This window comes from Melanotaenia boesemani, chromosome 10, assembly GCF_017639745.1.
Source record: "Melanotaenia boesemani isolate fMelBoe1 chromosome 10, fMelBoe1.pri, whole genome shotgun sequence".
In the NCBI taxonomy this organism is placed as follows: Eukaryota; Metazoa; Chordata; class Actinopteri; order Atheriniformes; family Melanotaeniidae; genus Melanotaenia; species Melanotaenia boesemani.
In genome coordinates, this window is record NC_055691.1 from 11,978,641 (window position 1) to 11,993,832 (window position 15,192).

Here is a 15,192-nt window from a genome sequence, read left to right on the forward strand (position 1 = left end):
CAGCCCCAGCCTGTCCAAATGAAATTTCTTTACACTGGAATGAATCTTTAAATAAGGCAGCTTCTCCTCCCCCTTTCCTCCCGTTTCGACATTTATTCATAAAACTAAAATGAGGGGGTGCTGTTTCATTAAGAACTGTAGCACTTGTGTCTTCTGTTAACCATGTTTCTGTCAGAAAAAGAAAATCTAAACTGTGAGAAATGATGAAGTCATTAACTAACAGTGACTTGTTGGACAGAGATCTAACATCAAGCACAGCTAGCTTTATGAAGTTTACACTGGTCTCTGTTGTATTCTGAGTTATACAAGGTACAGTTAACAGATTAGATCGATTCACCCCACAAGCTGATCGTGTTCGATTCCTTATTTTACTTACTAACACAGGAATCCTACTGGGTCCAGGCTTGATCTCAGAACAGCTGTCAGTAGTAGCAAAACTACAGCAAAGACCCTGAACGCATCATGGCATGTTATCTTTGTTGTGAATTCTGCTGCTCTGGGAACCTCCTCCCATGCCCTGCTCGGTCAGGACAGATGATCTAATAGGAGGATGAGGAGGGGGAGGGGGGGGAGCCCTGTATTTCTTGGTAGATGGTGGTCGCTGGAGTTCAGACCTGGATAGAGACATCCTTTTAAGACCTTGGGTGATGTGGAGAAGAGGGTCTGGTGAGGGGGGAGAGCTGGGAGTTGATCGCTTCTCTTCTGTGTCCTTCGCTCTTATCTGTACATTCATGTTTGGGTTTGCCGTCCCAACAGCATGATGCAAGTGTGCACCAAATAATCTACATCCAGTTAGATTTGGATGCACACCATCAGGTCTGAATCGCTCCTTACAGTTCCAAAAGATATTGGAGTTATCAATGAACTTTATCCCATGGGTGATACATACGTTTGATAACCATGTGTTCAGGCCAAGAAGTCTACTGAAAAGTTCAATTCCTTTACCCGCTGGAGGAATGGGTCCTGAAATATGAACATGGTGTGCTCCAAAAGGACACAGTCTCTCCAACAGCAGAGAAAAGTCTTTTTTCAGGATCTCAGAGCCAATTTTCCTCCTCAGAATATCAAAAGACCCAGTGTGGACAATAATCTTCATACATTCTGGATGTGAAGACAGAATGGTCGGTAAGATCTCTGTCAGTTCTCTGACTGATGTATCAAAAAGTGTTAAATTTTCCGTCTATGCCATTCTCACATGCTGTGTTATAGAGTCCCCAATCAGAATTGTGTCTATTTGTTTTCGTGTGGAGGAGCTGATAGCTTCTCTAGTCCTCCTGTTTGTGGAAATTTGGCCTCTCCTCCTGGTCTGGTTAGCCCTGGGCTGAGTTTTAGGGCTATTTCTTGAATTTTGATATATCCTTGCATTACATTCATCATCATTCATTTTAATATGACTCAACACATCATATTTATTATGCAGTGAGACTTGAGGTGGTGGAGTGAGTGCTGGAGCTTTAAATTTCCTGCTGGATTTACCTCTGCGACGAACAACATCAGACCAGGTTCTGGCCGAGGTTGATGACTTTGGTCTGGCACCAACAGTGTTCCAGAAGGAGAGATCAGTCTGATGGTCTGGTTTGGGATTTTCCTCAGCTATTGCAATGTCATTTGAACACATCCAGGGAAGTGTATCAGCCAGGTCTGTAGCGGGAGGCTCCACATTCGACATGCCTTCGCGTATGAAGATTTGACTCAATGCATTTGACAACTCAGTAGCTTGTACAGACGCTACTACAGAGTCAATAAATTCTTCATTCACACGAACGTCTTGCAGTGTTTCAATCCTCTTCTCCAGCTGTGTTATCCTCAAAGAAAGTTGCTCACACTCAGCGCAGCTCACTGATACTGCAGGGTTAGGAGACATCATTCCCCTAGTTCTCCGATGGCAATCAACTAAATTTATCAAAAAATATATTCGCTCCAGTGATTTATAAGTGACCAGGAGTCCTTGTTCCTAAATTTCTTGCTGGTAAAGATAAGAAAAAAGAAGAAAAAAAGAAGAAAAATGCAAGCAGAAAGGAGAGCAGAGCAGGAAGCGTCCGCACGGCAGCAAAGCAGGAACTTAACATGATTTGTGTTCGTCAGTTTTCACCTTCATCAGTTGGTGATTGATTAAAAATATCAGTAGTCAAGTTTTATTTTCAACACGAGAGGACGTGGAGTCGGAACATTTGAGAGACAGAGGAATGTGGTGCTAGTCTACTAATGGACTCAGGAAAAAAACGAGGAATGAGAAATTCTAAAATAAATAAATAAATAAAATAAAAAGGCGCTTGAAGAGGAGGCGGGGAACAAACTTTTATCTGAAGATAACATGATGACCACGGGTTGAGATTCTCCATGAGCCCTTTTATGTAGCTGTAATAATAAGCTGGTAGGCTACCACCTCCTATCTAAACTTCCTTCTGTTGAGAATGTTGCACTGGTTTGTTGTTTTATTATTAAACCTCACATCAGCCCAAACACACAACTACACATGGACATGCTCACACTAGGTCATATTTGGGGTTTCCGGGTATAACCTGGATATAATAAAATAATTAGGTAATTATTTGTGTTGTATTAAACTGACAGGTGGATATTTTAATACGTTGGCTGCTTGGCTATAACAGTCTGTCCACATATACTGTCCACATGTGTCCATGTCCACCTATACTGTCCACATCTGTCCATGTCCAACACACAAGTAGTTGCACAGCTGTGAGAGTGAAGAACATTTCATTAGTCCAGGTTAAATGCTGATGAGGGAACTTTTGATTTTATCAGTGTGTTTATCTGGTTTTACTATAAATGATATGATTGCAACGTTTTATCATTGCTGTTTGATGTCTGAGGTTTATGTTTGCAAATCCATATGAAATATGTGCTTGTGTGTGTGTGTGTGTGTGTGTGTGCTGCATATCAGGATATAATGCAGATGCTTCAGAGAGGGGACGCTCCAGTAGTAGTAAAGAGGAACTGGCAGCAGGTACAGAGCAACAACAAGACCAGTAATTGTTATAAGAATGAGTTATGAATGTGTAAGATTTACAGTAGCCTATACCTAAACAGTTAAACATACATACAAAGCACTTTACCAGTTGCTTGTTTATTTCCGTGCCTGAAAAACGTCACCTGTTAACCTTCTATGTCAAAGATATGTGTGACTGTGTGGAAATTATTTTGTTTTATTGTTTAAAATCTCACTAAAATTTCTATGAGGTTAAGTGGCATTGACTTGTCTCATTTGATCATTAAACTGTATATTTAAAGAACTTAAAAGGTGTACGGGGATGATCACAAACAAATATTCACATTACTCTTCACACTGTTATGAAATAATAATAATAATAATAATGATAATAAATATTATTTCTTGGCGCCTTTCAAACACCCAAGGTCAACGTACACAAAAGGAAAAATAAATAAAAAGACAATAAAAATATTAATTACATAAGAGTTAAAAATAGATAATTGCTTGTTTTATGTCATGAAATATTTGATGGATTCTGCTGAACCAAACATGGCTCTACAGGCGGGCTGAAAAAGTTTTGGAACCCTTGATAAAATTGGAAAGTGTCTTATCTTTTTAAGTTGAGTCAACTTTTTAATTTTCTATTAAGTTTATTATAGTAATCTGGCTTAGAAAAAAATAACAGAAAAATAAAACAGTTATGTCATCAATACAGGAATCCTGTTATGCTGTTGTACTGAACCTTTTGATGAGTGGAGGAGTGAAAAGCACTGAACTGGTGGCTTTTAGTTTTCTGTTCATGGCTGTTAAATATAAATTTGATTTGAATTTGAACACAGATTCTATTCTAGAATCATTTGGCAGATGCTTTTCTCCAGAGCGACTTGTGTCTGAGAGTAAGAACAACAGAAGTAAGAATTCAAACAGGATGGGACGTCATAATTAAGTAGTAGTTAGACTGCTCCAGTTGGGCCCAGGTGCTGTCATGTAGTGCTAGAGGCAGTGATTTTTTATTTATTTATTTTTTGGTGTGAGCATATGTGTGCAGTATAAGAGTAGGGGTAGCCAGAGCAAGTGAATGTCTCCCGGCCTGATTTTGTGTCCCAGTCTGGCCCTGGCAGGAACGGGAATGCGTCCAGACAGGAGGAGGTAGAGGCCCATGCGCCCAACAGACACCCATACAGACACATGCATTTTCAGGGTCCCCCGGGAATAGCATGCCCCTTAAGTGATGGTATGTGCGGCATTAATGGAGTACTCAGAGATTAATGAGAATTTATTAATGAGCGTGATTGTTTGACGAAGAGATGATTTTGAGTTTTGGAGGAAGAGTAATACATCATCAGTGTAAAGACAAACCTCAGTGTGCTCACTAGTAAAGTGTTACATGCTTACTAAAGAGTGTGTATGTGTACATCTGCCTATATAAGTGCATTCTTTTGTGAATGTGTACACGTGTATAAGTGTCTATGTGTGTATATAAGTGAATTCACCCATGAGTGTAATGTTTCTATAGGTGTCCTTATGTTCAGTGTATCCATTTTTGTCGTGATACTGGTGTCCATTAATAAATAATTTATCCACGGCGATAACAGCACCGGAACCTTCTTTGAATTTTTTTCTAGATTGGAAACAGGACCTTGCATCTCTCCAGGATCTTTTTGGGAAAGTGGTCATTGATGCTCAAGTTCGTTCCTCTCAGCTCCCATCCTTGACTCTTCACCTGCCCTTTCTGCTTGAAGCTCGTGAATTTTGTCACATTTGGTCTCAATCTGCTGCTGTTCTGCATTCTTTCACCAAAACGATGAACTCTGTGAAAGTAGATGTTCCTTGTAGTGTCATCGGGGAGCTTTAGCTGGGTTTGGATGAGTGATTTAATTGTTTTCTTAGAATCCCCTTCTTGTTGTTCCAGTATCCCTGCAAAAACCAGATTATCCCTCATACTCAGGGCCGCCTTAACCTACTGTTAGGCCCCTGGGCTGAGAAGTTTTGTAGGCCCTGTCATGTCTCCCAAATTTAGTCTCGTTATAGAAAATACCAAGGTCTACACCGAGTCTTTTTTATTTATTTTTATTGCCATAAAAATAACATGAACATTATGAACAATAAAGACTAATGAATGAATAAATAACTGCAACAGATCAATCCTGTAACCCCATGCAACTCAACATGCACACACACATCCTATCAAAAGTCCTTTCTTGTCTCTTAACACTGCACTGTCCTTTTCAAAGTACTTTCTTCTGGTCTTTGAACCCTGCACTGTCCTTTTTAAAAGTGCTTTCTTCTGGTCTTTTTGGCAGAGAAAGCTGTGATTATGTCCTTAAAATCCAGATCATGAAGAATGTCATGCTCACTGGACATAAGTGTAAGGTTACTGACTCTGTCTTGCTGCATGCTTGATCGGAGTCTATTTTTCACCAATACCAGTTTGGAGAAAGACCGCTCTCCACTAGCATTGGTCACTGGCATGGTCAGGAACAGCCGTAAAGCTATGTCAGTGTTGGGAAACACTGTGTGGAGTTTTCTTTTTCTTAGGAACTTCACTAATTCCACTGCAGATGTGCTGCTCATCTTCTCGTCCTGTAAAAATTCTCTGAACCATGGCTTTTCTGTGGATGTCACTGCCTTCATGTTCTGCTAAATGATCACCTGCATGTTTCCAGTCAGAGTAACCCCCATTGACAAATACAGACTTTTCTTTGTTGTCACCAAATATTTTGCATGCAAAACAAAACACACATCCTGCTGATGGTGAGTAACTAAGCCATTCTCTATCCACACACTCTCCATTACTCAGTTTGCGGCTGAAATATGTTTTTGAAAAAAAAACGTCTCTGATGTTTGTACATGCGCACCGACGCAGACAGATCAGCGTTTTTATTCTGACAACCTGCCGGCCCCACTTTTGCCCAGTATGCGCGCACTTTGGGCCGGTCAAAGTCATTTCCCCAGAGGCCAGGGTCACTGCTGAAAGCGCCGTCCATCTCGTCCCCCGCCCCTCTCTGATGCTTGTGTGTCTGCCGTTCCCATGGATGTATTATAGAACTGGATAACGGACTGAAAAACGGCGGCACGCCGATTTTTCCCAGTGGCCACTCGTGGTACTGCAACAAAAAATCCCATGGGGCCCAAAAAGCATTTTTCCCATAGGCCACAATGGTAAAAGACACGGCTGTAAAACTGTTGACAGGACGTCTTCAGCTTTAAACACAGCTAATTACTAATCTTTCTATTCAATATTTTTAATTCATGGACATTTAATCCGTCAATTATTTTTCAAAAGGCCATAAAAGCCACAGAAAAGTCTCTATTTCTCCGGTGACGTCACGGCTGTGCACATGCACTGCCGAAGCATGCGCAGTAGTGTCACCTCCCATCATGCCGAATGAAGCATGATGGGAGGTGACACTACTGCGCATGCTTCGGCAGTGTCACCTCCCATCATGCCGAATGAAGCATGATGGGAGGTGACACTACTGCGTATGCTCTATGGGCCCAATATGCGGAAGTAACCCGGAAGCCTGAGAACTTTTTCGGCGTATGCGCTGGGTGAGCAACTTCCATAGAAATGAATGGGCCGCCATTTTCAGTCCGTTATCCAGTTCCATAATACATCCATGGCCGTTCCTCCTCCGCCCCATATCTGTCTTCCTCGCCTGTCTCCGTTACCTGCGGCATCTGCGTGGGCCCCGCTGCTTCCTCTGGTGGGATAGATGGGCCACTTCCTCCGCTGTCATCCGAGTGGGACTGAAAAAATCCAGTTAGCTTTGGAATGCTTTTTAGTAATTTTTTCTCCCGGTCCTGTTTATCCCGAGCCAATTTCCTTTTGAACGCACCGCTTTCGAACTTTTTTTTGGACGACATCTTGCACCAGGCTGTCTCGCTCTATCAAAGTGGTGAAGCATGACCAACTTAACATGGGGGGGGGGGGGGGGGGGTGGTTTTGCATGGTAGCAACTGGTTAATTTGGATCAATCAGCCGTCTCAAATTCTCATACAATGTGATTGACAGGAGAGTTGACAAATTACATAACAATCTCAGTTTTTATGATAATTTAGTCCCAAAATGATAGGCCCATAAACCCCGTGGGCCCCTGGGCTTCAGCCCAGGTAAGCCCGTGCAATAAGGCGGCCTTGCTCATACTGCACGTCTGGGGATCAACCACTGTTTGTTTTATTTTCTTCAGAATCATGTCATACCCTCGGTGAAGGATTTCACTGACTCCGAGGCCCGTGTTCTCTGCAGCTAGCAACTCAACCTGCTGTTGGTTAAATTCCAGAGATTCTTGCGGCACCTGAAACTCACTGTGGAGAACTTCCAATAAGCCCAAACGACCGTTGAAGCTAGCAACATTTTTATCTATAGATGTGAGGATATCAAAGTGTTTTTCCCACTAAGAGAGGTTGCTCCAGGTGAGTCCTCTCTCCGTCTTCTCTTGGAGCTTGAAGCGGCTTTGGGTTTTAGAGGGAGTAGATGCGGGTTTGTCCTGCCAATGATGAAACGGCTGAAGCACTCATCAATATTCCTCTTCGCTTTGCTCCAGAGTGTACCTTTACCAAGACTTTTAATTCTCTGCTTTAAGAAAAGTTTTTAGATAAATTGGCAAGATTGCTTAATATAATTAAAGTTTGTTTAGAAGCGTGCCTTGTCTGAGTCTGCTATCTCACAGAAACTACATCACTCCTGCATCACATTTGCATCACTTACTTGCTGCTCTCTCACTTGTCGGTGCCAGTTTCTATACGAGGAACAACCTACCTCCCTTCTTGGTGGAGAGGAAGCCCCTGATCATCTTCATGTGTTGGGATGCTTGTGTTCCCTTTTATGACCCTTATGCAAAGAATGAGTCAGGAAGACTATCAAATGTGAAACAGATTTAACTTAGAGAATTCTAAGATCTTTTATTAAAAGCTTGAGCTTGATGAAAAAATATAAATGCTGTACAATTCTGAACTTCTGACCTCTTTTAGAGTAACTAGACTAGCAGAGACTCCACAGCTGGATTTATAGTCACTCGACGTCTGCGTAAGGTCGGTTACGGCATAACCACTGTAAGCGCCGCGCAGGTCCACGGAGGCTCGACGTGCACCTCTTCCAAACCTGATATTCACCCCAGCTATGCAGACAGTTACACAGATATACTCTCATATGATTGGCCTATATGGGATAACCTGTTTTCGGATTTCTGGATCTTCTCGCTGAATTGGTGTGGTAACCTCCATTTTAAAAAAACAACACCCAATGGTTCAAGTTGATGAGAGGCTGATCAGATTTTTTAATTGTTTGCTTCCGCAGGCTCATGAAGACACTGCACTGTGTTGGACGCCATTGTTGTTTAAAAAACAGGAAATACCTACCAGAACTGAAGTGAAACATCAGAAGAACTCTTTCCTGTTGAGCTTACCAGCTGATACTACCTCTGCTGCCTCCTTCAGAATAGGAAGAGAAACTGTAACACCACACGAAAACATATCCCCTACACTCGAGTGCGAGAGCACACTCACCAGCGTCAGCAAGGCCGTAATCGACCTCACGCATATGTTGCGCGAGTATAAATTCAGCTTAAGCACCTAACGCGCCCTGCTTGCCTCTATTGATATATCTTTAGCATGGCCGTATCTTTTCCAAACAGTCTTCTTTGCATTCATTGGCTCATAGCTCAAGCTGCAGAAAACAACATATTCTTATCAGGGAGGACATGGCTAGTTTTTCATGCAAAGCTTGAAAAAAGGGAACACACCTGTAACGGTTCACATAACAGCAGACCTCAGATCGGCTTGGGCCTCACAGAGCTCAGATAAAGGTCAAAGGTAAAAGTCAAGTGCAAAACACACATAACAGTACTTGTAACCCTTAACATCTGCTATTCTGCTCTCTGAGAGTGCTGTGCCTTTTGTATGGACTACCTTCCCTCTCTTTGTCATCATCTGACCACATTTCTCGAGGGCAAATGACATTACTATATACCTGCTGTATTTATATGCTCGTGGCCCCAAACATTTGACTGTTGGCAAATGACACCTCTGTCTACAGCCAGAGTTTCTCTGACGGGACTCCTTCTACTCAACACAGAGACACGGAAGAACCAGATGAGCATATCCTAAGTCCAGGAAGCAGTGGTTCAGTGAATGTAGTGTTGAAGGTGTGGAGGTGGATCAGTGAGTCAGAGGAGACTCTGTAGAAGGACAGAGAGCCAGCAGGACAGTCCACATACACTGCTACTCTGTTAGAGACAGAGGAGGAGGAAGAAATAGGTGTTTCCTTATTATTGTGCAAGACAATGTAACGACCTCCATCAGAGCATCTCAGACTCCAGGACTGATCATTGAATCCAAATTCACAGTCTCTGAAGTTTCCTCTCCTTCTGATTCTGCTGTAACTCACTGATATCTCAACTCGTCCTTTCCAGTCGACCTCCCAGTAGCAGCGACCAGTCAGAACATTTCCGCACAGCAGCTGAGGACAGTTAAATCTGTCTGAGTGGAAAGGATATGACTGAAGCTTCTTCACATATATCACTTTCCTGTTGTTTTCAGACAGTTTGAGGTCTCTGCTCACTGTGTTTGTGTCGATAGTGAGTGGACAGGAATCTGATGGAGAGAACAAACACAATCCAGGTGCAGTTATTGATCTATTGATACTTTGATGCTGACAGATGAATGAGTGATGGGACAGTGTGAAGATAGTTGGATGTGATGAATCCAATGAAAAACACACTTACACTTCCTCAGACCTCCTGGTCTCAACCATGGTTCTCCAGCAGGCTCCACCCTGAAAGGAGGAGGGGGGTCAGAGCAGCACCGTCACGCTAACATGGACATTACATGGCTCTCATACACACTTTGTTCTACACTGAGAAAAGCTAAGATTTATGAAGCCATGTAAACACTGGCTTATCTTTTAGAAATCCTCATCACTTGAGAATCTGACTCCTGAAAATCATCCTGGTTTCATCCAGCAGATGGACACAGCCTTGATGTTGGTTCATACTGCCTCACATGTAGGTCATCACACACATATGTACAGATGGATCATGGAATGCTGTATCTCTTAAAAAGCTGAAAACCTGAAGAAGCTCACAAGCCAACTATCATGGTGCCAGAAAATCACAATCAAGTCTTTTACCAGTCTTCAACATCAGATCAGCATCATCAAGGTTCCAGACTAACTTTTAAAATGGGTTCACTGGTGTGTTTAACTTTTTAATCTGGGTGCACCAGCAAAAATGTTTAGGTGCACCCTGATTTTTACAGTGTCGCTCAGCAGCAACAGTCTAGGTTGTTGTAGCTCAGGAGGAAGAGCAGTCGTCTATCAAGCGGTCAAGTCAGTAAATCAATTCCCAGTTTCCCTCGACTCAGTGCTAAAGTGTCACTGGGGCAAGACACTGAACCCCATGTTGTCTCCAGATGTACCTATTGGAGTATGTCTGTGCTCGTAGATAGCACTTAGTATATAACAACAGAAGTGCTGTATGATTGTGTGAATTGGTGAATATGACATGTAGTGTAAAAGTGCTCTGAGTGCTAAACATATGACTAGAAAGCACTATATAAGTACAGACCATTTACCAAAATAAAATAAAAAAAAATAATGTTCTAGCTTCATTAAACTGAATGAAACTAAACATTTCATACTTTGAAATGGTTCATGAGATTGTGCTGTCTCTGGTAAATTTCCCTCCTCTGGATTTACATTTGATCTTTTCCCTGATAATTATGTTTTTGGAACTGAATTTTGTGAGAGGTAGTTCCTCTGGGTTTTGGCTTCTCGAACAGCCAGAAACATCCAGGGTTTTTGTTATTGTATTTTTTAAGCCCCTCAAACAAGTAATTTTGTTGAACACTAGTAGAGCTCATGTCACTCTGCTGCTAATCGCTACTGGCTTCTAATTGCAGCATGCATCAAATTCAAATCTCTGCTTCTGGCTTACAAAACAATAACCCAAATGGCTCCTGTCTACCTTCACTCCTTAATCCAGAGCTACACTCCATCTCCACAGTTACACTCTGCCAGTGAAAGACGCCTAATACTCCCACCACAACGTGGCGCCAGTTCAGTAGCTAGACTCTTTTCCTCAGTTGTTCCCTGGTGGTGGAACGATCTACCAACCTGTTCATTCCACAGGGTCCTTATCCACTTCTAAGCGCAAGCTAAAGACTCAGCTGTTTAAGGAGAATTTCCGCACTTAGCTTAACTCTTCTACTCGTTGGAATGAATTAGAATTAGGTGGATTTGTCCAGTTCTTTGACTCAACTCAGCGCTCAATAAGTGGCGTACACTTGCGCCCAAGATGATGTTGAGGGATGAAATCGTGATCTTGTAAATAAACAAAGGACTACTGTAGGAAGGAGAAGGGGGAAAAAAGTACACTGCCTCAAACACTACACGACAACACCTGGGTCAAACTGGACTCACAGCAGTCTGGCTACCACTTAATGATGACGTCCCACCCTGTTTGATTTCTTGCTTGTGTTGTTCCTACTCTCAGATGTAAGTTGCTTTGGAGAAAAGCGTCTGCCAAAGCGTTTTACATGTGTGGCAGGAGGTTGTTTTCCTCCTGGCCACTATGTGGCATTGCCAGTCTGGCTACAACCACCTGGGTTACCACCGTGATTAGGGGGCGGCGCCACGGCCCTTTTTAACAGCGGATGGGTTTGCTCCACCGGCCCTTTTCTTCAATCTCCTGTGGTGGTGGTGGCTGGCACGGCGGAGCTGTAGCCTTAGCGTGCTGGTTACGGAGGGTCGGGCTTCCACACAGCGTGAGTGGCTGCTGGGGTGTGGAGAGCCGACTGCTCCACTGAATGCGGTGCACGCGGCTGGATGTCTGCTCTTTCGGCCGCCAGCTGACTCTCGTACACGTTTTAGATCATTGGATAACCGAACCGTGGGATCGGAGGCGTTGACGCTTCTCTTGGTTCCTGGGTATGCCAACCGAGCGGTACGTATCAGCTGTTGTAAACTCAATGGGTGGTTCGGAGCGTCTGGGTAATTTCTGTTGCTCCCCTTAGAGGCGGCAGGCTTGGGCTGTGCGCCGCCATCACTCTCTGAGGGAGCTCTGCTGCTGTTCTGGCTCTGCCGGGTTTTCCTCCGTCCGTCTGGCTGTCTTCCTGCCCAGATTATCCCCGGTGTGGAGCGAACGGACGGTGTTGCAACCCGGCGTGACGCTGCCTGGTTGCGAGGCCCGGACGCACTGGCGGACCAGGCTCACGCCATCTTAATAGCCTTGTTTATTTTTGTGTGTTTATGCTATGTTGTTGTTTAATTATGTTGCATGGTTTTCTTTGGGTTTTAATTCTTGTGCATGCTTTCATTGTGTTTTGAGTGTTTTTGTTTTGTTAAAGTGTAGCACTGTGGCTTTTGTGTTTTAATTGTTCCTCCCCCTTTGCGACCGCCCCATCCCTGGTGGTGGTTCACACCCCTTTTCATGCAGTGTGAGTGTTTACACGGGTGGTTTAGAACGCGGACCCTTCTTTTCTTTTGTTGCGGGTTGGAGCTGCCGCGGGCTGGGTTAGCCCTGACAGTGAATTCCCTTTCTTTTCCACAGTGCCACCGCTTCGTTGGATTGTTTTGAACTTTAGTTATTATTGCATTGTTTAATAAAGCTGTATTGTTTTAGTTGACACATCTCTGGCCTGTTGTATTCTTAGTACGAACTTAACGGAGAGGGGGAGGCATGGTTCCTGACTGTGTGACTAGCTGTGGAAACCGCGCCGCCCCATTACATTTTTGGCGTTGTCGGCAGGATACCACTGTAAAGTGCCTAGGGACGTGTTTTTTTGTGTGTACGGTCTATTGTGGTTTGGTGGTGTAAGGTTAGAGCCAGAACAGCAGTAGTTGGTCCTGAGGATCCAAATTTCAATTTCTGTGAGAGTGTTTACAGCTTGCGAGAGTCAGCATGGAGGATGATGTGCAACAGCTCCGGGAGCTGGTGTTACAGCTGCACGCAGAGAAAATGAGCGACTGCGCCAGGAGCAGGTTTCTTCCGCGGCCGGCTTAAGTGGAGCAGCTTCGGCCTCCGCCTCAGCCAGCCAGGTTCCACCTGCAGAGGTTGTTTCTGCTGTCACTGAGCGACTGGTTATCATCCTGAGAGATCGGAAGTGCCCCATGTTTAATGGTAGAACGGGTATTGGGGTGGTGGAATGGATGGAGGAGGTGCAGGAATGTGTTTGCGCCCGCCATCTTTCTGCTACTGATGAGGCGCTGTTTATTTTTGATCATTTGGAGGGAGAAGCGAGGGAGGAAATTAAGTTTCGCTCCGAGGTAGAGCGGGGGGATCCGGTTCAGATCCTCGCTATTTTACAGGACTTGTATGGCTGTGTGCAGTCGTACGTGATCTTACAGCAGGCTTTCTTTTTCTGGCATCAGTCGGAGGGGGAAACGCTGCAGGAATTTTCCTTAGCCCTGATGGCTTTAATGGCGCAGATAAAGCGCTCAGCACCGGATGGGATGCCCAATGCAGATGTTTTGCTCAGAGTCCAGTTTGCTGAGCATGTACTTCATAGCTCACTTCGGCGGGAACTGAAACAGCTAGTCTGCCGCCAACCTACAGCCACCCTGTTGGAACTTCGTGGAGAGGCAATTAGGTGGGAGAGAGAAGGTTTCCCGGGAGGCGCGAGGGCACATGGTTTTTCCTTACCCTCGGGGCAGGGCCTCCAGTTCGGAGTCCAGGGCCGCTCTCAGCTGGACCCTGGTATCACTAAGGTGGAACCAGGGTTTCGGGAGTTATTGGAACTATTGAGGCATCAGCAGGAGCAGCTCGATCGGTTTACCAAAACGGTAGCGTCCCTGAAAGCCCCCGGTCGCAATCTAGGACCACCTTTAAGGAACCCATAATTTGTAGGAAGTGCCAGAAGCCAGGTCATTTTGCACGGGAGTGCGAGGGTGAGCAGGCTCTTCCATCACGCCACCGCACTGACTCAGTGGCTGGCTTGAGGGATGATGCAACTGGCCTTCCCCTCCCACCCCGCCCGTCGGAAAACTGATGCCAGCTGAGCCGTTAATTCGCGGCTCAGTTGGGGAACCCACAGGCTCACAGGGGGGTGCCATGGATGGGTTAATTGCTCCGTGTCCTATTGTCGACATTTCGGTTGGGGGTGTGATGGTCCTTTGTTTGATGGATACTGGATCAATGGTTTCCACCATCATGGAAAGTTTCTTTTTGGAGCGGTTTGCCCCTTGGGGCCACGAGCACCTTACCTCATGTCACTGGCTTCAGCTGCGAGCGGCTAATGGGCTAGCTATCCCGTATGTTGGCTACTTGGAGCTTGATGTCGAGCTATGTGGCAAGGTGGTGCCTCGTTGTGGGATCCTGGTGGTTAAGGATCCCCATGGTCCTGCCCCTGCTGTCCCAGGGGTCTTGGGCATTCACCGGTGCTATCGCAAACTTTTTGGCACATTTGGGTCCTCCCTCTTTAACTCACCGGGTGTTTCACGGGCACCTGGCCCGGTCATTGCAGCTTTGCAGAGTTACCAACAGGCCACCAGTCAGGAGCCAGGGGACCTCACCGGGACGATGAGAGTCCGGGGCAAGCGAGCTGTACTTATACCTGGTGGGGTGATGAAGCTTGTAGCCAGTACCTGCCCTGAGCATTTTTCTGGTCGGAGCGTCTTGTTTGAACCCCCTGAGGCTGGCTTGCCCGCTGGTCTGTTGGCCTCCCCTTGTTTGGTGCAGGTCATGCGGGGCACGGTGTATGTTCCGGTGGTAAATGTCGGAGCAATGGAGGTCCTCCTTTACCCACGGACTGGTCTGGGCACCCTAGGGGTTGCTGAAGTTGTTAGCCTGCCTGCAGGTGTGACTGAGGTAGGGTCTACTTTTGCAACGGTGTCCTCGCAGACGGCCGCCCCCTCAGTGCTAGACAGGATCGACTCGCTTGACCTGTCAGAGCTGGCTGAGGTGGAGCAGGCGGGGGTTAGGACACTGTTGCGCCAGTATCATACTGTCTTTTCAGCCCATGATGGTGATCTGGGGTGCACAAAGCTCCTCTCACATGATATACCTCTGTTGGATGATGTTCCGGTCCGACAGAGGTATCGACGGATTCCTCCATCAGAATATGAAGCGGTGAAGGCTCATATTAACCAGCTTCTTGAGTCGCAGGTCATCGCGGAGAGCAGCAGCCCCTACGCGTCTCCCATCGTCTTAGTACGGAAGAAGGATGGGAGTTTGCGTTTATGTGTTGACTACCGCCTCCTTAATAGCAAGACCAGGAAAGATGCCTTCCCCCTCCTGCTTATC

The 15,192-nt window shown here is 45.2% G+C and overlaps 2 protein-coding genes across 2 annotated transcripts in view; one reads left to right on the plus strand and one right to left on the minus strand.

Annotated features, from left to right (window-relative positions):
• Nucleotides 1-15,192, plus strand: part of b3gnt9 (UDP-GlcNAc:betaGal beta-1,3-N-acetylglucosaminyltransferase 9) — a 615,230-nt gene that overhangs the window by 432,363 nt on the left and 167,675 nt on the right. The window lies entirely within an intron of this gene.
• Nucleotides 7,824-10,051, minus strand: LOC121647521 (stonustoxin subunit alpha-like). The gene is made up of 3 exons (XM_041997042.1): nt 10,038-10,051; nt 9,679-9,728; nt 7,824-9,547 (listed from the first exon to the last, which is right to left on the minus strand). Exons 1-3 carry the CDS (start codon nt 10,049-10,051, stop codon nt 9,021-9,023), a joined length of 591 nt encoding a protein of 196 aa, XP_041852976.1. The 3' UTR covers nt 7,824-9,020.

Coding starts and splice junctions, on each gene's coding strand:
- LOC121647521 (XM_041997042.1), bottom strand. Junction 9,548..9,678: donor ACCAGGAGGTCTGAGGAAGT/GTAAGTGTGTTT, acceptor TCTCTCCATCAG/ATTCCTGTCCACTCACTATC.